The 21,971-nt window shown below is 40.8% G+C and overlaps 1 protein-coding gene across 1 annotated transcript in view; it reads right to left on the bottom strand.

Annotated features, from left to right (window-relative positions):
* The window catches only part of OPRM1 (opioid receptor mu 1), a gene marked incomplete at its 3' end in the record, with an annotated part of 35,689 nt that extends 23,355 nt beyond the window's left edge, over nt 1–12,334 (bottom strand). The window contains exon 1 of the mRNA XM_081141416.1: nt 12,039–12,334. Within this exon, the coding sequence (XP_080997542.1) occupies nt 12,039–12,325 (287 nt within the window). The 5' untranslated portion in view covers nt 12,326–12,334. The remainder of the gene's footprint in view (nt 1–12,038) is intronic.
* Nucleotides 12,335–21,971: the final 9,637 nt, after the last annotated feature.

Below are 21,971 nucleotides of genomic sequence, written 5' to 3'. Positions count from 1 at the left end.
AATTATCAAATTTTATTGCCAGTTTATTTTTTGTCTTGTGAAGTAGAACTTCCTTTTCTTGACCTAAACTTTGTGCTTGTAAGTGTCTGTTGAATGGCCGTGCTCTAGCAGAGGCCCGCACCGCCCCTTGGTCACCCAGTGGGGCTTCCTGTGGGATACATCCTTCGATGAATCTGGACGCCTCAGTCACACACTGTCTTGTGATTTCCTTCTTCCCATTTCCTGGGGAAAGGACCTCGCTTGTACTGTCCCTCTGATCTGATGGCTATTGTCACCTCATCTTCCTTCTCCTGGGAAGGAATAAGTCCATGGCTTTTCAGGGGGGAGGGGGAATCTCAGCACGAAGAATCTCGTGCAGTGCATGTCCATTTTCAGCCTGTCGTGTTGGTCACCTCCGTGGCTCCCCGACGCGCTCCAGTCTGCTTCCCAGGCCCGGGCGCGGGATGAACGGGGGAGAACTGCGGCCGACTGTGCTGGGCGCCCACACCTCTCCTAAGGACCTCCGTTAGCCATTCGAGGAGCAGAGAGAGTTAGAGAAAGGAGCCGTGGTGAGAAGGAAGGATGGGAGTGCTTTTGGCGTGGGGCCACTTTATTAGGCTCTGCAGAGTCACACGGACGTGCTTGGTTCCTTTCGCTTGGCAGTCATTCCAGGTAGCTTGTCCCCTGCTCTGGCCATCTGTTGTTTTGCTCACGAGGGAGACAAGGGTATGAAGTAGGATGGCCGTCTTTGAACTTCATTAGGTGCATCTATAGCATAATCCTTGAGTAAAGGTGTATTTTTTTCCTTTCAGGTTGATGCCTCTCAGATTCTTTCAGAATTAATTCTTCCAGATTCTTTTTTTTTTTCTCTTAATCACTATTATCTCCTCAGAGCTTCTAGTTGAACTAAGTGTTGACCAATCTATTATGTTTCTAATATCAACTGAACTTCAAAACCTCTGTGAACAAAATGTCTCAGCTATACCAAAGCGTGGTTTCTATTTTTGAACTAGAGTTACATGTATTGACAGAGGACATATATATTCTATGTAAAATATGTTTTAAAAGGTAATTAAAAAAGGTATATAGATGAACATGTTCGTTTGAATTTGAGTTTCTAAATTGGTGAGAAAATAATAATAGTCTTTTGTGGAAATTGTCATTTATATGTTTTATTTTATTTTTTAATTACAGTTGACATTAAAAGATTTTATTTTAGTTTCAGGTGTACAGCGTAATGGTTAGACCTTTGTACAATTTATAAGTCATTCCCTGATCATTCCTGTACCCACTGGACACCATACATAGTTATTAGAATATTATTCACTATATTCCCTATGCTCTACTTTTCATCCCATGACTATTTCGTAACTACTACTTTGTACTTCTTAATCCTGTCACTTCTTCACCCAGCCCCTCAACCCCCTGCCTCTGGAAACCATCAGTGTCTTCTCTGTATCTGTAAATCGGTTTCTGCTCGTTTATTTTGCTCATTCATATGTTTTAATATACTTTTTGCGGCTTTGACTCGTGAATGTGCCAACGTCTTTTGTGGAAATGTGACACATTTGATTGTAGGCAGGAAACTCTTCATAGTGGTAGTCCTTTTTCAAAAGATGGTATGAATTTCTCCTTTTGTACTTCTATTTTAAATTTCACAGAAAGGGCCATGATTTTAAAGAACAGAGGTTCCAGGTCTCACATCCACCCGGAGCCTCCTGTTGCCCGTGTTCACACTGCAGAATATTCAGAAGTAGACGGGCCATCCTTTCCACGCAGGGACACACGCGTACGCGGCCTGGATCGATGAGTCTTGATGCTTCCCCTGCGAATCCCACTTATTCAGTACTCTACCATTTCACTGCATTATACTTACAATTTGTAAAACGTTTGCAATATCTGCTTTGAGAAATACTTGTAAATTATGGTCGATAGAATTCTCTTTTATTGTCTTATGAAAATTAACCGAGGCCCTCTCCTCTCGCTTTTTCTCTATCTGGTCTCTGAGGCATAAATAACACCTTTAGTGAAATTTGGAAAACTGTGTGGAGACAAATCAGAAGTTATCCCATTGCTGGGCTTGGTGATGGAAGAAGATGAATTACAGTAATTTTAATAAACCTTGGGGATGGTGTTTGTCTCAGAGTGTGGCTAAAGAACACTAGGCTAGTTATTATAGTTCAGTCCTTGGAATTTATCGACTGGTGACGCTCCTTAATTTTCTTCCCCAGTAGACTGTGCTTTTAGGAAAAGGAAGGACTGTATCTCTTTGGCTTACTGGTATATCTGGAGCTTCTAGGAAAGCACTTTGTATATAGTTTGTGTTCAACAAACAGCAAATAAATAAATGAGCCTCAGTTTCATCATCTTTAATATTAGTTTGAGTAACATTTTTTCCTGTCTATACTCAAAAACATTTTATAAAAATCAAATCACTCAATGTAATGAAAAATTAAAGTCGTATAAAGTGGAAAGGCATTATCTTTAGATACATGTTTTGTTCATTTTACAAATAAATAAAATAAGCTTCCTTTTGCCATCAGAAGGAAAGACTATTTGAAGGATCTCAATTAATGTTGTCTGCTTTTAATAGGGCCTCTTATTCTAGTGGCCAGGGATCACCAACATCACCAGAAACATGCTCAAATTTAATTTCATTCAACCCATGTGGTTTCCTTTTCAGAGCTGATGGGGGCTCAGTAAGTATGAAATTATAATGTTGATAATAACTCCCCTTGTTCTCTTGGCAGGCACAGCCAGGTTCTAATGTTCAGGTTATCCTGCCAGCAGCATTTTTCAATTAACGTTTAATACTCACCCACAAAAATACTGAACCTTTCACTGGCACTGAACCCAACGTTCAGTGAAAAAATGCTCAGAAGCCAAAGAGGCCTCTTTCATTGACTGCCTTGTTGTGCACAGTTTCTATACTTGGGATACTCTTAATTCTCGGGAACACTGCGAGTTTCAAGGATGCTGTTTTCTATATTGTACTTGATTTATTTATAGAGTTTACTACTCTGGTTTAGGATGTTGACAAACATTGCTTTGCAAGTCCTGGAAGAATCCATAATGAAAGTGTTGGGAATAGATAGGCAATCAGACTCACAGTATCATCAACAACTCATCCTCCGTCTTTTTAAACAATTTTACTATGATTAGTGTTACTGTGATAACAGAACCCAGGACTGCTCACGGGGATGGTATTTTAAAAGCCTAAATTTCCGAAGTTAGTGTTTAGAGCACATCATTGTTATAAGTTATTTCTTCTAATTCAAATAATCTACTGTGCTCGGTGAGGGAGTTTCATCTGTCTGTTTAGACTTAGATTCTATTTTAGAGTTTCGACTATAACACCAATTTAAATGTGAAACATTTAAGTAACAAAAATAGCTTTTTTCCTCCAAAAAAATAATTGGGTTGTCTTTTTTCTTCGCTGAATTCATTGGGCAACATGAAAACTTATCAATAGGGGGCCAAGTAAGTTGCAGTTGTCTGTCCTTAGAATTCTTTCCATATCATCCTGGTGGCCAACAAGGTGACTGTGGAGCAATCCAGTGCATTGGGAAGGGTTGACTCAATGAAGACTGACAACAGCGACACCATGCAGAGCCTTGCTTTGCTCCTGCAGAGTCATGATTCCAAAAGGATAAACTGTATTTCCAAATATTAGAGCAGATGATGTATTTGACCTGCGGACGGCCAGAGCAGTGCGTGAGTGATGAGATCCCCCTCGCTGGCGGTGGGAGCCCCTGAGACAAAGACACTCTCAGGGAGGGAAGCAGAAGGCAAAACCCCTGACCCTGAAATAGCACTTTCAGCGTTTACCACACACTTCCGTGTATCTTAGCTCATTGGGGCCGAAAATCCAAGTGAGATTATGATTTTTCCTTCAGTGCAAGTGAACTAGTGCGGTTTAGGGAGGTTAAGTGACCACGGTAACTAGTAAGGGGCAGAGGTTCAAACCTGAGTCTTCTTGTTTCAGGTTATCACTCTGTTCACTCCCCTGTGCCTACTACGCAGCCGATTGGCCAATTTTAAGGAAATTTTTAAAACATCCTTGAGCTTGAGCTTTTTTGAGAGATAAGTTAATTTCTGACTTATTCAATAAATAGCTTCCTAAAGTTTAGAGGAGTGAAACATATGGACAGACCCCTTAAATTTCCTTGCCAAACAGGACTCGGTTTTCTTATCCACAAAATGGAGAGGTTTGTCCAGATCCGTACTTCTCAATCTTGGCTTCACATTAAAATCACCTTGGGAGGTTTTAGACCTACTTATGCCCAGGAGCTACATCCAGAGATTCTGATTTAATTAGCCTTGGGCAGAGGTGGGTTTTCATTTTTTAAAAGGCTTCCCCGGTGACTCTAAGATGCAGCCAAGACAGAGAAGCTCTGAAATGGAAGAGCTGGGAGGCCTCCTTCCATGGGTCAGTGTGTTGCAAGAATTTATGTTCCAGGAGTTCTTCAGAAGGAAACTCACATTTTCTTACTCATTTTATCCTGTATTGGCTCCTGGGTAGAATTCAGATCCAGTTCTTACTGAAGAGATTCTGGCAACTGTAGCATTCTGCAGCTGGACTCTGTATTGTCCAGTTAAAACTCTCCTGAACTTCGCTCTCCTTGCAAACTTATACCTGGTGGAGATCTGACTAATCTTAAGAATTTTGTACATGCCAGAAAGTTTTCTGTGAGCACCACTGGTCAAGGAAGCAGTCATCTGGAGACTGATGGGGACTGAACTGAAGGTGGGAAGTCAGGCAGGGAGGAGATTTCAGTGAGCGATTAGGGAATCATGGAGCAAAACCATGGACAAGAGGCCGAAGGACACCTTGGCCTGCCCAGGTCCTCTTTATCCAGCTGGACAGTCTGAGTTCTAAAGCACAGGGAAAAACATTTTTCAAAGTGACTTTGAGAACTGCAGAAAACATTAAAAAAAATAAAATGACCAAGTTACATAAGTTGGAAAGAACAGAAAAGAATCCAAGCTTTTTGTGCTTGAAGAGACGTAAAGAGGGTGAGCGAAATGAAGCTGCCGGCCACCATCGGTGCGCGGGGCTGGCTGCAGGGTGGCTGGTGTGCAGGGTCAGGCATCTTCAAAAACAGACTTTATATTTGCTAAGAAGTTAGTAAGAATTTCGAGATGACAGTTACAGTTACTCCTGGATGATTGAAGATGAAAATACCGTGAGAAAGGCTAGAAAATTGCACCGATATAAGATAACCACAGGGCATATCCAATAGAGGGAAATCTTGAGAAATGCTCTTTTCTGAGCACCCACCCTAATTGCTGGCTAAGGGTGGTAACGAATATTGCGAACGGCCTGGGTCAGATGAAGTGCTGGGGGTGGAAGATGGGGACCTGGTGTGAAAAAGGGACAATCCTGTGTGGTTATTATTTTAACCCAACTTCAACAGCAGTTTCAGAAAAGCAGTATCCTCGGTCAGAAAAATCTCGGATTTCTCTTCCGGCTTGCGTTAAACTTCGTATTTGTATTGCTACATTCTCACGTTGAAAAATACTGTAAGTTGGCACTAGGTCATTTGCCTCCACCTCTCAAACAACAGCATGCATCTAATTTCCCCAAGTAGGCAGTGTTTTCTTATTTCATGGTCCTGCAAGAACATACATTTTTACCGCATTCTGTACCAGAGTGTGGGGAATGATAGCTTGTGGGCCCAAATTGGCTCACCGCTGCTTTTTACAGCCTATCAGCTAAGAATGATTTTACATTTATATACATAATTAGCTTGATTGCTTTTAATCTCAGTCTGTAAAACGAAAGTAAATTGGTAAAATATATTATGGAATAATTTGCATTATATAATCAAGCAAACCAAAATGAAGATTAGCATTTTGGTATCGAATGAAGAATCCTATCATTCTTGTGGGAGAAGTTAACAAAAGAGCATAGGGGACAGTTGTTTTTCTGATAATTAAATGCATATAGATTTTCATAAAAATCAAGTAAGAGATTAGGTAAAACTGTAAAAAATACTAGTTTACTAGTTAGAAAATTAATTATTTTGTCAGTATCATTAATAAGGAATGTCTTAGGATCTGGGTTTTTACATCTGCCCTCTACATTTCCATAGTGCTGGCATCCCGATAGAATAGTGACAAATGAATTTATGGAAGTCACAGTGACTTCACAGAACATAATCAGCATGAAAAATGAGAACCAACCATATTAACTTCTTCATTTTCACTCTTTAAAATTTTGCTTTCTGTATTGAAACCGTAAGATCAATAGCCTTTGCCCTATTTGAAGTTTGAGTATAGATATACAGAGAGCATCTGTGTGTGTGTTTGACTTTATCATTTGCTGACATCCATCCATTGGAACAGGTCAGTTTTCACGTCTCAAGTCATAAAGGCTCATGGACATGAACAAAGCAGTGAATGAAAGGCATTGTCTGAGTTAGAATTTGCATGAGGATACTCTGAGGTAAATGTGAAATGCTGAACACTTTGAATTACACAATATTTTTAAAATGTACAGTTCCATTGCTCCACTTGGAAAGTTTGAATTTCTTAGTTATCAGAGAGACAGTTATAGACCACGTCTTCCAGGATTACCAAGTGACATTTTATAAAGCCTGGGAAAATGCACAGATTTTATTACCATACTTGCAAATATTAAAGCTTGAAAAATGTCATGCTGTTGTATACTATGCATTGAAATGAGTTTATCTTTTCCTGCTGACCAAAACAATTTGATTTCAATTACTACCTAAAGTAGAATACTAGAAGAAATAACATTTTCAACTTTCATACGTAAGGGGTCTTCCAAGATGTTCAAAATCCCAAAGTAAATTTTATGAGCATTTATCATTTGATTGCCATTTTGAAGTAGAAACCAATTATTTTTTATTTCCTTCTTAGAAGTAGAAAAATTATTCCTCAATTACATTTATGAACACATTACTTGTTGCAGCAATTGCTGAAAAATTTTTTCCTGAATATTTTGTATACATATTAATAAAAACATCAATTAGCTTGGGAAAACACTTGCAAATATATATTTATAATAATTTTTAACATATTTAGAGATAAGTTAAGGACCCAACTTTTGTTTGTTTCTATGCTGTTTTGTTTGACATCTTGTTTCAATCATTGATCTGCTGGAAATAGAACACCTCTGGGTGAACAGTGAAACTGTGTGTATTAATATGAATGTAAGATATAAATATTTACTATATACAGTTTGAAGAACATGTTTCAAGATTCTATTCTGTTTGTGGAAACAGACATGAAATAAAGGTTTGAAAATATGCATGTGAATAGTAACCTTCAAAATTACAATAGTGATAGTCTCTGGGCAGAGAATGTAGGGTGAGAAGAGAGAAGGTTTCTTATGTGTATTATAAATAATATATAGTATCTATTATAAATAATGTATTATAAAGAATATATGACATGTTCTTTATAATATATTATATATTATGTATTTATAATTATGTATTATATATTACAGTATATATTATATAATATATAAATTATATGTAATGTTATATATTATGTATATATAAACAATATTATATGTTCTGTATAGTATGTAATATATATTGTATATATAATTATTAAAGATGAAGAATCTTCTGTTATTTCCTATACATTCCTTTATGTTGAAAATATTTAATAAAATATAAGATAGCTCATTATTTCAAGAAAGAAAGGAGAGAAAGAAGAGAAACTCAATGATAACTATGTAAATGACAAAGGCACTGTTTACAACACAGGGAGTTAAAAGCAATTTAGTGTTCTCAGATATGCCTGGAAAGCGGTGTTCCCAACAGAATTAGCACCTGTATGGGAATGAGCAGTTCAAGTTCAAATTGTAACAGTGGGTAGGAAGCTCGCCATTGCAAGTGAAAGGCATCCAATTAAGTTCTATGTCTTGATGGTAAACCATTATGTTAAGAATAGAATTTAATTTAGTAGTTATTTTTCATTTAAATCTATCCTCTAACTAGGATGTTTTATAGTAAAAAAAAGAAAATGAGCTTTTAAAGTATTTGAGCTTCCTAAATGAACTATTAACTTTTTTATTCTATAAAAATTACTAGTGACAATATTCAGTGACATATACATTCAAATTAATTCATATGTATATACAAATGCATACATATATATCCTTAAATTAAATAAGATTACTATTTCTTATTTTCTCAGCTACTTATTTCTGAATTAAGTGGGAAAGCTTGTCCTGTTTCCATCAGGCATGACTGATATTTTGTAGTTTAAACCTGAATCAAATATTTAGTATATAGAGCAAGTATAAGCTCATAGGACTTGTTTTAAAATCAGAAATACTTTTTAGTGAAAGAAAAATGACAATAACCTCATGCATATATTTAAATACTCTCCTCTGGTAACGAGTCATATTAAGAATTTATGTCGTCAGCCTGGCCGGTGTGGCCTGGTGGTTAGAGTCGGCTCTTGAGCTGATGGGTTCAATTCCTGGTCAGGGGCATGCACCTGGGCTGCTGCTGGCTTCCTCGCCCTGGTCGGGGTGCAAGCAGGAGGCAGCCCCTTGATGTTGATCCCTCCCTCCTTCCCTCCCCCCCCCTTCCACTCTCTGCAAAGAAATGGAAAAAATATCCTTGAGTGAGGATTAACAAGAAAAAAGAAAAAAAAAGAATTTATATAGTCAAATTAAGAAGCAATCTTAAAAATGAAGTCCATTTCATTCGGTGCCTTTTATTGGGAACTTCTAGAGAGATATAACAGTTTCTAACCCTCTACTTTTTAAACAGTGGCTGCATAGACCACAGCCATGACCACATGATCAAAGCATTTTTGGGGGGGAAACAAATCACAAAATAAGCACACGTAAGACTATATCAGTTTTTACAGCTATGGTTCCTTCTATACTTTGGTCAAATGTTTTCAACAAGTGAAACACTCCTGGTAACTCAAACTTTGTGCATTATTTGGATTAATATTTTTAAAATATTCTTGACAATAACATACTATTTATCCCACTTTAAATGATTCTTACATTTTATAATATTTTTATCACCATATTTTCTAGAATCTTTGGGGTAGTTTTTAATATCCTGCAAGACTTCTTTTCTTTAAAACCAAAAAAATCTTTCAGGTGCTAAATAGTTGTAATGCTCCATTATTTAACATCTGGATTTTAAATCTTTGGGTCAGAAGACTCTATCTTTTTTCCTCCCTTATGTTCCTTAAAGCAGCACTATGGAAGAATCCTTACTGTTCATGATATTGAAGGTGTGATGATGGTGCAGTTGAAACACAAGACAGAAGAGCATTAGTTGCAGCACCTGTATTTCTGTGTTTTTTTTTTTTTTGTTAAGATGTTCTAATAAATATTACCTTAACCTGGTTAGAAAACTGTAACTACTTTACCATTTTAAAGTATTTATTAAATTTTAATTAATAGCAGGAAGGGAGCATTTTATCTCAGTACTTTAAAAGGTGCAGCACTTACTGATCTTCTTTATAAATTTTATTAAATTTACTGGAGTGCCATTGGTTAAAAGATTATATAAGTTTCAAGCATGAAGTTCTAGAACACACTGCTTTTATATTGCACCGTGTGCTTACCAGAGCGTAGTCTCCCCCATCACCATATATTTGACCCCCTTTCCCCTCATCTTTTTAAAAGGTCAGTAATACCACTGAAGCGATCACTTCTCAGATAAAACAGCGCAGCCTGGAAACCGTCCAGTGCGCGCTTCTCAGGTCTCAGACACACTTTCTTCAACTCCCAGTTACTCTCCTCAGCGCTTCTTCGGTCGCTGAGCTGTTTCCTGTCCCACGGTCGTGTTCTCGGGGGTTACCTGACCGTGGGTTAAGCGCCAGTTGCCACAGGCTGGTGTTTGGGGGTGACCTTTCCAGTCACACTGGCATTTTGGTAGGACTTTCAGCACAGGGAAGTAAAGCGTAATATCATGTTCTCAGTAGGATAAAATGTCACCATCCCTTTCCGAGGCATTAAGCGATCAGGGGCAATGCCTTTCAAGAAGCTGCCCTACTCGGAAGCCCCCGAACCCTGGAGCGGGGTCAGCCGGCGCTGCTCTGTGGGCCGGTACAGTGGGGAAGGAAAACGCCGGGAGACGCTCTGAAAGCATAAAAGACAGCGTTTCGGGCGCAGGAGCTCTCATGCTTTGGCAGTGTCTCTTCATCGAGTCTCCAGGATTCCAGGGATAAATCGGGGGGAAATTTTTTATTGCCCCATTATTACTGCTACCTAAACCTACTCTGTCATTCTTTTACTTGAACTAACCACAATCATGATTTGCCATTCTAATAAAAAGGGAATTATACTGGCTAAGAGACATTCAGTCGTATTGAACTAATAAACTATCTGTCCTTGGAGAAATCATTTATACTTTCTGTGCCTCAGTTCACTCACCTAGCAGGGATAATCTCTGTGTTAGTCCTGTAAGCTTATGATTCCATGAGTTCTCTTAGGAAAATGGGAAACATAGTTTCCCTTCATAAGGCAGGCCTTTAATTATGATTTTTATTATTGTACAAAGTGAGGCATAGTTTTTATCTTTGATAGGAATCTTTGTGTTGGATTAGATAAGTAAATGTTTATAAAATAAAATGTTTATAAGAGCAGTTTTTTAAAGAAGTAAATGCTTATAAAAATAAATTCTTCCATTGATGGTCTTCCTGCACTATCTTCTGTTGTTAGCTTTCTTCTCAATAGATGGTGCTATTTTCTCAGAGACGCTACTGATTCCTCATCAAAAGACCTGGGAAATCAGTATTGCTCTGTAATGGTCATTAATTAAAGAAATCAGATATATAAGTAGAAAGAATCTATTACAAGCCAACATGTGGTACCTAGATAATGAAAGCATCACGGAGAAAACAAATTGTTAAATGATTAAAGAGCCCCTGCTGAAACCTGCAATATTTGCTGAATAGATGAAGCCAATACTGTAGCCAAATGTGAAAATTCCATGTTCACTACATGCATAGAACACATAGAACCCAGAGCAGGAAGAAAATCTTAAATTGGGGATGGTTTTAAAGTGTTAAAATCTTTACCTGATTACTTCAACAAGAGTGAGTAATCAGTAGTCCACGTTAACATGCAGGGTTCGAATGCACACATCAGCACTAACACAATCTGCATCGATCTCAGCTAATACTGAGAGCTGGCACACACTGTGCCAACTCAACCTGGCGCGTCTGGGACACAGAAAATGGGCCACCAACTCTTTTGAAACAATTTCCCTGGATAAAGACACTTTTTATTTTTGCAGAGCAACCATGACAACTTCCTATATAATAGTTTATAACCCGGTTTTATGCTGCTTCTGGTCACTTCTAACTGGTTCCCCTTTGGAGGCACTGAAACAGCCACATCCTGCCCTTCTCCTGAGCCCAGTCCAGCTGTGACGCCCACCCCTGGCCGATCCACAGCTGCTAACTGAAAACTGGCAACACAACTGTCATTTGTTACAACAAAGCAACACTGTGGAGAGAACACAGGAAAACTTCCTCTGTGCCTGTGGCCACAGGATGGAAGGATATGGGGTGAGGGCTGCAAGGAGGAGGGGTGGGGAGGGTGGGGACGGTGCAGCAGACTGTCCAGAAGCCAGCAGGAGCAGGAAAGTTGCCAAGTTCATCTCTGAAAAGCGCTGAGAAGGAGACCTGGCCCTCCAATTAGAGGAAATAAACTAGAAATCTTCTGCCATTACTCACAAATCACTGTTTCCAGAGCTTCTGCTGAACAAACTGTGGGAGTGTGCCCAAGGGCCCTCCCGGCTCAGGAAAAGGGAGCTCTAGGGTAGAGCTTTTATTTACATTTTTTAATTTTTTTTTTTTGCTAGAGCTTTTTTTTTTTTTTTTTTTTTTTTTTACCAAAGCAACTTCTCTGTGTCTGAAATTTTGGATTCTTCCTTAGCAAAGGGGAATAACAGAAAAGTAGGATTTTGCACTCAAACAGCGACCAGGCTGTTGCCCCAGGTTCTCTCCGGTTGGCCTCCCTTCTCTCAACGCTCCGTCCGGGCTCAGGCGCCCCTGCGCGCCCCTGGAACCCCCCTTCGGGGCCCTGGCGCCCTGCTTACCTGACAATCACATACATGACCAGGAAGTTTCCAAAGAGACCCACCACGCACACGATGGAGTAGAGGGCCATGATGGTGACGGCCGTGACCATGGAGGGGCTGCTGCTCGGAGGGCACAGGCCGTCGCTCCCGCCCAGCTCGGAGCGGTTCGGGCCACACGGGTCGGACAGGTTGCCATCGAAGTGGGAGAAGTTGACCCAGGAAGCTGGGCCCGGGGCGGCGGGGCAGCCGCGCGCGCCGGGGTCGGAGCAGTTGCCCGCGGTCCTGGGCGCGGCGCCGCTGTCCATGGTGCTGACGGCCGGGGGCCGGGGGGGCGACGGCGAGCGCGCGGGACTGCTCGGGGTCCGCGCGCCGCGGCCCGGCTCTGGGCAGTGGCGGGGCTCCTGGGGATGCTTAGGGATCCAGACCGCAGCGCCGGGCGGAAGGGGAGACCGGAGCCGCTGGCGTGCGCCTCGGCTTGCAGCCCCCTGGCGCCTTACAGCGCAGAGGCTCGTCCCCAAGCCCGCACCGCTGGCGGCAGGCGAGCGAGCGCAGTGCGGGATCCAGGGGCTGGAGGGGAAGCGCGAGAGAGAGGGGTGGATTTTGCGCAAAGCGATCCGAGGAGTTGTTCCCCCCACTGGGCGCTCGGCGCTGGGCTGTGCAAACACCCCCGAGGAGGGGCAGAGGCAGAAGGGAGTTGGAAGGAAGGGGTGGGGAGCGAGGCTGGCAGAGTGAGTTTCTGACAGCAGGCAGGCGCAGGCCAGGGGGCTGACATCACTCACGTCTCCAGCGCAGCTTTCCCTGCCTGTGACGGGCAGGACGCGGCCTCAGGCGGCTCCAGCGGCGCTCCCACCCCTGCGCCCTTCCACCCCTGCGCCCTTCCCCTGCGCCCTTCCACCCCTGCGCCCTTCCCCTGCGCCCTTCCACCCCTGCGCCCTTCCCCTGCGCCCTTCCCCTGCGCCCTTCCCCTGCGCCCTTCCACCCCTGCCCCTTCCCCTGCGCCCTTCCACCCCTGCGCCCTTCCCCTGCGCCCTTCCACCCCTGCGCCCTTCCCCTGCGCCCTTCCACCCCTGCGCCCTTCCCCTGCGCCCTTCCACCCCTGCCCCTTCCCCTGCGCCCTTCCACCCCTGCGCCCTTCCCCTGCGCCCTTCCACCCCTGCGCCCTTCCCCTGCGCCCTTCCACCCCTGCGCCCTTCCCCTGCGCCCTTCCCCTGCGCCCTTCCCCTGCGCCCTTCCACCCCTGCGCCCTTCCCCTGCGCCCTTCCCCTGCGCCCTTCCCCTGCGCCCTTCCACCCCTGCGCCCTTCCCCTGCGCCCTTCCACCCCTGCGGCCGGTGGCGGTGATGTGGGACAGGGGACAGATCCCTCTTCCTTAGCCCCCCAGCCTGCGCGGTCAGGAACAGGGAACACTACTTCTCACCTCGCTAAGTGAGGATTTCCAGCCCCTTCAAACCTGCCTGAAGCAAGCGTGATCCTTTCTCCGAAAAAGAAATGAGAAACGTTATGAACTTCTGTGGAGGAAACCTGGTACTTTTACTCTCTAGTCCCTGGATCTCTCCCAGAGGAGTAACTCTAGCTGCATCTGATTTATGTCCGGCGGGGAAGAGGCACCACATCTGGTGACAGAAATCGGGGCGTTGGTTGTGGCACCCAGGAAAGGCAACCAAAAATGATGTTTAACCTTCACACCTCAAATCTCATAGATCCGTTTGGAATCATCGATTATCCAGTCTATCTCCAGCCTTCCTGCGTGGACGTGCGCTTCTCAGGAGATCGGTGTGGCAACCAAGCAGCGTTTGCACGAACTCAGCCTGTGCCCCTGTGTGGCGGGTCCGGGGGGGCCTCACAGATACCTCAGCTGGAGGGGTCCACTCCAGGCGGTGGGAGAGCGATACATTTTAAAGGGGGATGCCCTCATTTCCAAGTCCACAAACACTTCTATTTTAGAAATAAGTTTGTAAATCAGCCAGGGACAAGATCTTTTGAAACGGTGACCATGGTCTTTTATGTGCGTGCGTCCTGCTTTGTGTTTTATTTACCCTCCCAGCTGTGTATGCTCTGGAATCCGTCTCCTGAGGGCAGGCCTGCTCACCGCGCGGAGCTTAATACCCAGTGGGCTCCCTTCCTCTTGCTCTCTGCATGTAGGTACAGATATAATATTTTAATTTAATTTAAACATAATTAGCATACTTTAATGAAAGCTATGGACTGAATATTTGTGATTCCCCCCCCCCCCCCAAAATACATAAGTTGAAATCCTAACTTCAGCTTGATGGTATTAGGAGATGGGGTCTTTGGGAGGTAATTAGGTCATGAAAGTGGAGATTTCATGAATGAGATTGTTGCCCTTATTAAAAAAAATTCCAGAAAACTCTAGTTCGTATTCCCCTGAGGGTTTAATGAGAAGATAGCAGCCTGCACACCAGAAGAGAACCCTTACCGGAGCCTCACAATACTGGCACCGGGATGTCGGGCTTCCAGCCTCCAGATTGAGAAATAAATTTATGTTGCTTATAAGTCATTCAGTTTATCGTATTTTGTGTTATAGCAGCCAGGACTGACTAAGACAATAACATCGGCTAAAATAGTCTGGGTGATTTTAAAAAACAAAACATTTTTACGAATACTTTAATGACAACATTAAAAAAAACCCTCAGTATATTCCATTAATCAGCCAGAACTTAAATGTATAGACATATAGATTGGCCATGTGACTTTTCCTCTAGAATTAGTCAAAAAGCAGCCCAATTCTCATTGTCCTTCTCTGGAAACATTATTTGTTTTTCATTCTATTTTATAAAAAGTATTCTTGTATGGATTGGGAATGTGAACTTGTGCTTCGACTATGCATTTTTAACGGGAATTTGGTGATTTCTTTTTCTATTACTTTTCTTAAGTTTCATTAAGGATAAGTATTTCTCAAATTTCAATGCAGGATTTTCTGGACATTGTTGGAAGTATTCTCTTAAACTGTACTGATATCTATATCTCAGTATCTCACATCTATTTAATATACAACTTGGGAAAATACAGAAAAAATTAATTTCTCTTTCAAATATCTTAAGACAGCCTTGAGAAAACCAGGGAAGAGCTGTTATAGAAATAACCAATTAATATAACCTACTATATAGTATAAAAGATCTCAAATGGTAGCTTCCATTATATTTTAGTTGTAGGGTCTCCCTTTTCTCCATAATTGCACTTTTCCTACTAGAGTGATCTCAGGTCTGGTGTGATACCTCAGGTCTCTTGTGAAAGGAGGTGAACTCTGAGTACATGAGTCAATTTACTACAAGCCTAGTTACTTTATGTAACATGGGTTCTAACCATAAAACATTTAATTTCCTTTATATGTTATCTAACAGAAATATCTGTCTTTGGTTGATAATTCTTGCTTGGCCTAGATTTTCTAACTGCAAAAAAGAAACACTTATCTATCAGTCAAAATTTAACATTGATATCAAAGCCATATGATACCTTTTTCATAAAAATATTTGCTTCAAAGCAATGCATTTGGTAATAGCATGGAGCAAGGCAATCGCTAAAAGTTACTCCTCTTTCTTGAATTTCAAAATACATTGGCTTCAGTTATTCATGTAATTGCCATCATCCCACACTTATTTTAACAGCTTACTCTTGATTTTTTTTTGAGACTGGCTGTTAATGGAACACATGATTCATAGCTGTTAATGTGGAATGCACACATAAATACTACACATAAAACTATTACAGTGGTTTAACGTTCAGGAAGAAGGGGGATATCCAAGGTTTTATTAGAAGAACATTACATGTATTTGTTTACAGATATTTCCTATGTTATCTAACGTCTAAATTTATATAACTAGTGAGAATATAAATGAATTATGATACAATATTATCCTTGATCACTGTATGGTTGCCTCAACACCCAGTGAATTGGAACAGGTACTCTTATTTATATGGTAAGAATGAAAGAAAAACTTTACAATGGCCTCAACCTGATAAACCTAAAAGAAAGACATCTGGGATAGAGTGGGTGACCGAAGACTTGAGGAAGCTAGATCTTAGGGGGAGGCATTATGACTCCTTGGGTCTTCTTTCCTCAATCCCTTCTTAAAACGTATGAGTACAAATAAGGCATTTTTCTGGGAACCCGTTGCATGCCAGGCACAGTGTTGTGTGCTTTACATGGAATAACCCTCTAAGGTAGGCACTATCATGGATCGCTCTATCCAGGCGATAAACTAGGCTCTGTGAGAAGGTGGAGTGAGGGACTCGGAGATTCTTAAGCCACTGCATTCTGCCATTGACCTCATGTTCACCTACCCACCAGTGACATTAAAAGCCTGGAGGAGATGCTGTCCTTCCTAATCCCCTGGGTTTATACACATGGCCAAACTATGATCATATCAAATGCTGGGTAGACTTTTGGCCAATAAACAACATTCCCACATTCATTCATTATTTAGCAAATATTTATTGGACAACATGTCTTTGGCAGGCACTGGAATCAGGGTCTAGATTAAAAGAGTGACCAAGTCCTGCTTTAATGGAACTTACATTCTGGAGGGAGGGAGGGAGGGAAGAAGAGTTGGGGGGGCGTGGAGCACACAAATTAGTTTATGATACAATGTCAGAATACACCCCAACCATATTTTGATTTCCTTACCTGGTGATCAACTATTGGGTGTTTATTTCTGAAGGATTTTCCGGCTGAGAAGTTGATCGCCACCAGCCTCAGTCTTCCCCACTGTGCCACAGCCCACCTTTCACGCTGAGAAACGGCCCCTGGGGCCTCGGCGCGTGCCGGGATGTCGGTCGCGTTCGAGTAGCTGTAAAAGAATAATCTCACGTTGTGTTACAAATGCTATTGGGATTTCCAGACTTGAAAATGACTTTCAGTATAAATTGTTCAAATTCAGTTCTAAAACTTATTAAACATGTTTTGTCAGCAACAAAGCAGTTTAAGTTATTAGCCTGAAGTATACACAGAGAAGCACATTCTGAAGTTTAGCTGCTCTCTACCCACCACCTTTGCCTCTTCCTCCCTGTCTTAAGATGATTATTTTTAAAAACGTTGCTTTCTCCATAAATCTTTTTCATAAATAATTATGGGTATATATTAATACTGCCCCTCTTTCATTCTTAGATCATTGTTAGCATATCATGCCTTTTTTTCTTCTCATTGCTTTCTTAAACTTTTTGCATGCTAATTTTATAGTCTGTTACTTTAGTAAGTTTTCCTGGGGATAAATAGCGCATAGAGATACGTGGAAATACCATTCACTCCGTTCGAGAGATGTAAGTAACCCTGTGTGTGGCTGTACCGTGGTTTATTCAACCAGTCCCTTTTTAATAGACATGAGCTGTTTTCACATTTTTGCTATTACAAATCTGAGTGCAATGAAAAGCCCTGTGCTTTTCACACCTTTCGTCACTGTGTTTTTAGCTAGATCCCTGGAGTTATTGATCTATTTATGATGTTGATTCTTCCTGTCTAAGTACATGATATATCTTTCCACTTGTTTACATTTACTTTTGCATCTTTTAAGAGTGTTTTATAGATTTTCTTAGAGAGGCATGGATATTCTTTGGTAAAGTTTAGTCTAGGTATTTTATATAAAATACATGTGTGTGTATATACATATACATATACATATACACATATACATATACATTTAATATGTCTTTATTGATTTCAGAGAGAGGATGGGAGAGGGAGAGAGAGATAGAAACATCAATGATGAGAGAGTTGTCATTGACCGGCTGCCTCCTGCACGTCCCCAACTGGGGATCGAACCCACAACCTGGGCATGTGCCCTGACTGGGAATCGAACAGTGATCTCCTGGATCATAGGTCAATGCTCAACCACTGAGCCACCCTGGCTGGACTAGGTATTTTATGTTATTGTTATTATTATGTTTTTCTGTTGCAAATGTGTTTTTTTCCATTATATTTTTTATTTGGTTATATTTATATATACACAGGATATTGCTTTATTTCTGTTAACTTTTTATATGTGCTACTTTATTTAATTCCCTTATTTTTAATGAAAACTTTTGTCTCAGGGAATTTCAATTCATGTTTTGTATGAATTTAATTATAATTTTATATTTTAAATGATAGTGATGGGGAAATTGCTTCACTTTAAAATACAAAACTTGAGAAAACTTCAGAAATGTCTATGCAGCAAAAAGTAGGAGACATCTGTGCTCAATGAGCCCAGCAATAATCCATCAGAAGCCATAGCTTAGAGTGAAATTTTGCTTAGCAGAACCATTTTCTAAATTCGGCATAAGCAAGTTGTAAATTGCCTTACCTTGAATAGCTATTAAATTTTCCTTTAAGGTGTTATATATGTAGTTTTGAATATCTAGTCCCACACGTAGAATCGACCAATTCCTCTTTTTGTATTGCCGACTCTATGTTGGGGGATGTCCCCCAACCCCCCCCTTTTCTTTCCTCCCACCCCCCCCATGCCTTTACCATATTATTGTCTGTGTCCATGGGCTATGCATATATGCATATATATTCTTTCCTCTTATTGTCTATAAGTATACTTTTCATGATGACCATTATTGGCTCACCCAGCATTTTGTTTGTTGTAGTAAACCCTTTAAGAATCAAGTTATGTTTTATGTTTTCTCATAACCTCAAATGGCTTCTTATCTTACTTAGAGCAGAGTCAAAGTTATTTCAAGGGCCTGTAAGGACCTATAAGATCTTGCCCCAGTCCACTTTCTTTCACAACCTCTGTAATCTCATTTACCACCCTCCCCTCATGTCCTCCGCATTACCTCATGGTCATTGAACTTGAAATATTTCTCCCAGATATCCCAATGGCCTTCCCCTTCTCCTCCTGGAGGTGTCTGATTAATTGGATCAAATAGATCAATAACCTCTTTCCGGACCACTCTTTTCAAGTAGTCTCCATACTGCGGTAGAGGCATCATTGGCCCCATGCCATTTTCACCCCTCCCTGTGTCTTGACCCTTTACTATCAACTCTGTAGTTCTCTCTCCTAGTGGGTGGGGTGACCTACACAGTACTTTGAGTCTAGGTTTGATAATCTGACTTCTTTTACCAGTAGAATGAATTAAAAGTGACAGTGTTCCAGTTCCAAGTCCAGGTCTAAAGAAGCCTTGACTCTTTCCATTTGTTCTCCCAGATCCCTTCCAAGCTCCCGAGAACCTGGTCAGACTGGCCTGCTGGAGGCTGAGAGACGTAGGTTAGAGCCGAGTTGCCCCAGTCACCTCAGCCGAGCCAACCGTGATCATCCTACTGTTGGCCAACCTCAGCTGAGATTAGCATAGTTGACACACAGGCCATAAACACTTACCATTGAATGCCACCAATTTGAGACAATAGTTAGCTAATAGACACCCCCCCTCCCCGCACTTTATTTTCCTCCATAGCACTAAGACTTACGCCTTATCACTATCCAACCTATTAAATATTTTGCTTGTGTGTTTGTTGTTTTCTGTCATTCAATATTAATTCCATGAAAGCAGGGAATTTTTCTGGCGTGAAGTAGGCTCTCAGTAAACATTTGTTAGATAAATAAATCCAAAAAATATTTTCATAAGTTTTGCCCCCATGCATCGGTTATTTCCAGCACCTGGATGGCATTGCTAATAGAATTTTCCAAACTACTTAATCTTTCTCTCTCACACACTTATACTGGTGATTTAAATTAAATGCACGCAACAGTCTCTCAGCTGCCTTAAGAATTTCATACACTATTCTTTGAAAGTGTCCTGGTCAAAAGTGGTTGATCCTTTCTATATAACTGTCTTTGTTCTTGTTTCTCCTGGATTGTTGGCTGCAAGCTTGGGGCGCAAGGATAGCATCCACTTGAAAAGCCTCCTCCCTCATTTGCAGGCCTAAATGATTCAGGATACTGAGCACTAAATATTACTAAACAGATTCACTCATATTTCATTTACTTTTGGTAAATATTTCACAGTGCCTATTTTTATTGTTGAACATTGTTGAGGATGAATAGATTTAAAGACAGAATAAATATTTTTAATTCACTGAAATGTAATTGAAAACAGACCAATCTTGACAAAAGCTCTGCCTTTGAGATTCTCTGCTAGGCACCAAGATGCCAGAATGTGGCATTATTTGCCACTTTCACTCTTTGGAAGTATGATCCCTAAGAAGGGATCTGCAAATTGGATGTCATCATAAATGCCACTGTTGTGTTAACAGCGGGAGCTCTGCAAATTTATATTTTCAGCCTAGGTCTACACAACAGCTCTTAGCGAAAAGAAAGAGATTTGTTTGATGATGATCCAGACCAAAGGTTTATAATACACCTATAGCTCCTGTCTGAGCAGTATAATTCAGTAATTTATAAGTTATAGAAAGTTCCCACCATGACAGCAATTAGAAGAAGAATATTTATTTTTGTTGAGTTTTACTTGCTTGAGGTTATTTCAGAAGTTTGTCAAATATTCAAATGCCACCTTTATAAAAATCCTAGCTTGTTATATTTCTATTATTTAGCCCACGTTAAGCCATTTGTTGAATCAATGATTGGAAATACTCAGTTCCATTGGTGTTATTGAGTTGGTTCCATCATATAAGTGTTGAATATGCAATTAGTTTTCCCCTTCACCTGTGTTCTTGAGATGACTCCATGGCTTAAGGAAAAAAAACAAAAAAATTAAGGAGATATTTAAGTCTTTACATTTGGAAGTGGAAGTCCAATCACTTAAATTATTTTGTCAGTATTTGCGGTAGGGCTTACGTTATTTAGAAGGTTGTTTCATCTTGAGTCTCAAAGTATTAATCTTTTTAGTTCTGGATGAACATTTTTTTTCATCTTTGAATTTATATCCCACTTCTCTGCAAAGATTGGTGTAACATAATTTTAATAGCACCATCTGTATTAATAATCCATCTGTGAAAGAAATAAAATAACTGTTTTTCTAAAAGCTACCAAAGTTTTTTTTGAAAAGAAAAAATGTTCTAAAATAGTCTGCACATGATTAAAATGGAAAACTAAAACAATTATAAAAGTTATTGTCAGAATTTTTTTACTTTTTCTTGTAGTATCCAGATAATTGAGACATGTGTTATTCAAATTCAAATTGCTTGGACTTAAGTGGTTTGTGTGTGTGACCATGTGTAAAGGAATTCACATGCATATACATTAAGTAGCTTGTATTTATATTGAAAAACAGCACTCCTGTGAAATTTTTCATCTGTTGAAGCTCTTCTCTCTTGCCTTCAGTTGATTTTTCTAAATTTTTAATTCCCGTAGCTAGGAGGCCTAGATTTCCCTACGTTTTCCAAGCTTCCACATGCATAAATAATAAAGTTAAGAAGTAAACAAAGGAAATCTCATATGATTTCTACAAGCTATACTGTGGCACGAATATCGCCCATTCCACGGCCACTTCAGGAAAACACAAACGCACACGTACATGCCTTGTCGTTCAGTTCTGCAGGCTGTTAATTCCTCCTCTTGTGTCTGCTGTCCCTCACCTGCCTGCTCTCCCATCAAACGGACAAGGCAGAATGCACAGCACGCAGAAGATGCACAGAAACAGGCTCACAGACACGGGGAACAGAATGGCAGCTGTCGGAGGGGAGGGGGCTGGGCACCGGGTGCGAGAGGTGAAGGGATTAAGAAAAGAAAGAAAACCTCACAGCCAGACACCAGGATGGTGACTCCGGGAGGGAAAGGGGGTGGGGGAGGTGTAAGTGGGTTACAGGGGGATAAATGGTGATGGAAGGAGACTTGACTGGGGTGGCAAACATACACTACAATATACAGATGATGTGTTATAGGGTTGTACAACTGAAACATATAATTTTATTGACTAAGGTCACCCCAATAAATTCAATAGAAATTAAAAAAAGAAAAAACAAACAACAAAAGATGAATGCTCAGTAGCTCTTACTCCCGCTTTTTCAGCAAATTCAATAAAAAAGGCTTCTAGAACAAAACAAGTCAGCCCGTCT

The sequence above is a fragment of the Miniopterus schreibersii genome, assembly GCF_964146895.1.
Source record: "Miniopterus schreibersii genome assembly, chromosome: 6".
In the NCBI taxonomy this organism is placed as follows: Eukaryota; Metazoa; Chordata; class Mammalia; order Chiroptera; family Miniopteridae; genus Miniopterus; species Miniopterus schreibersii.
This window is presented reverse-complemented; position numbering and strand designations above follow the sequence as displayed.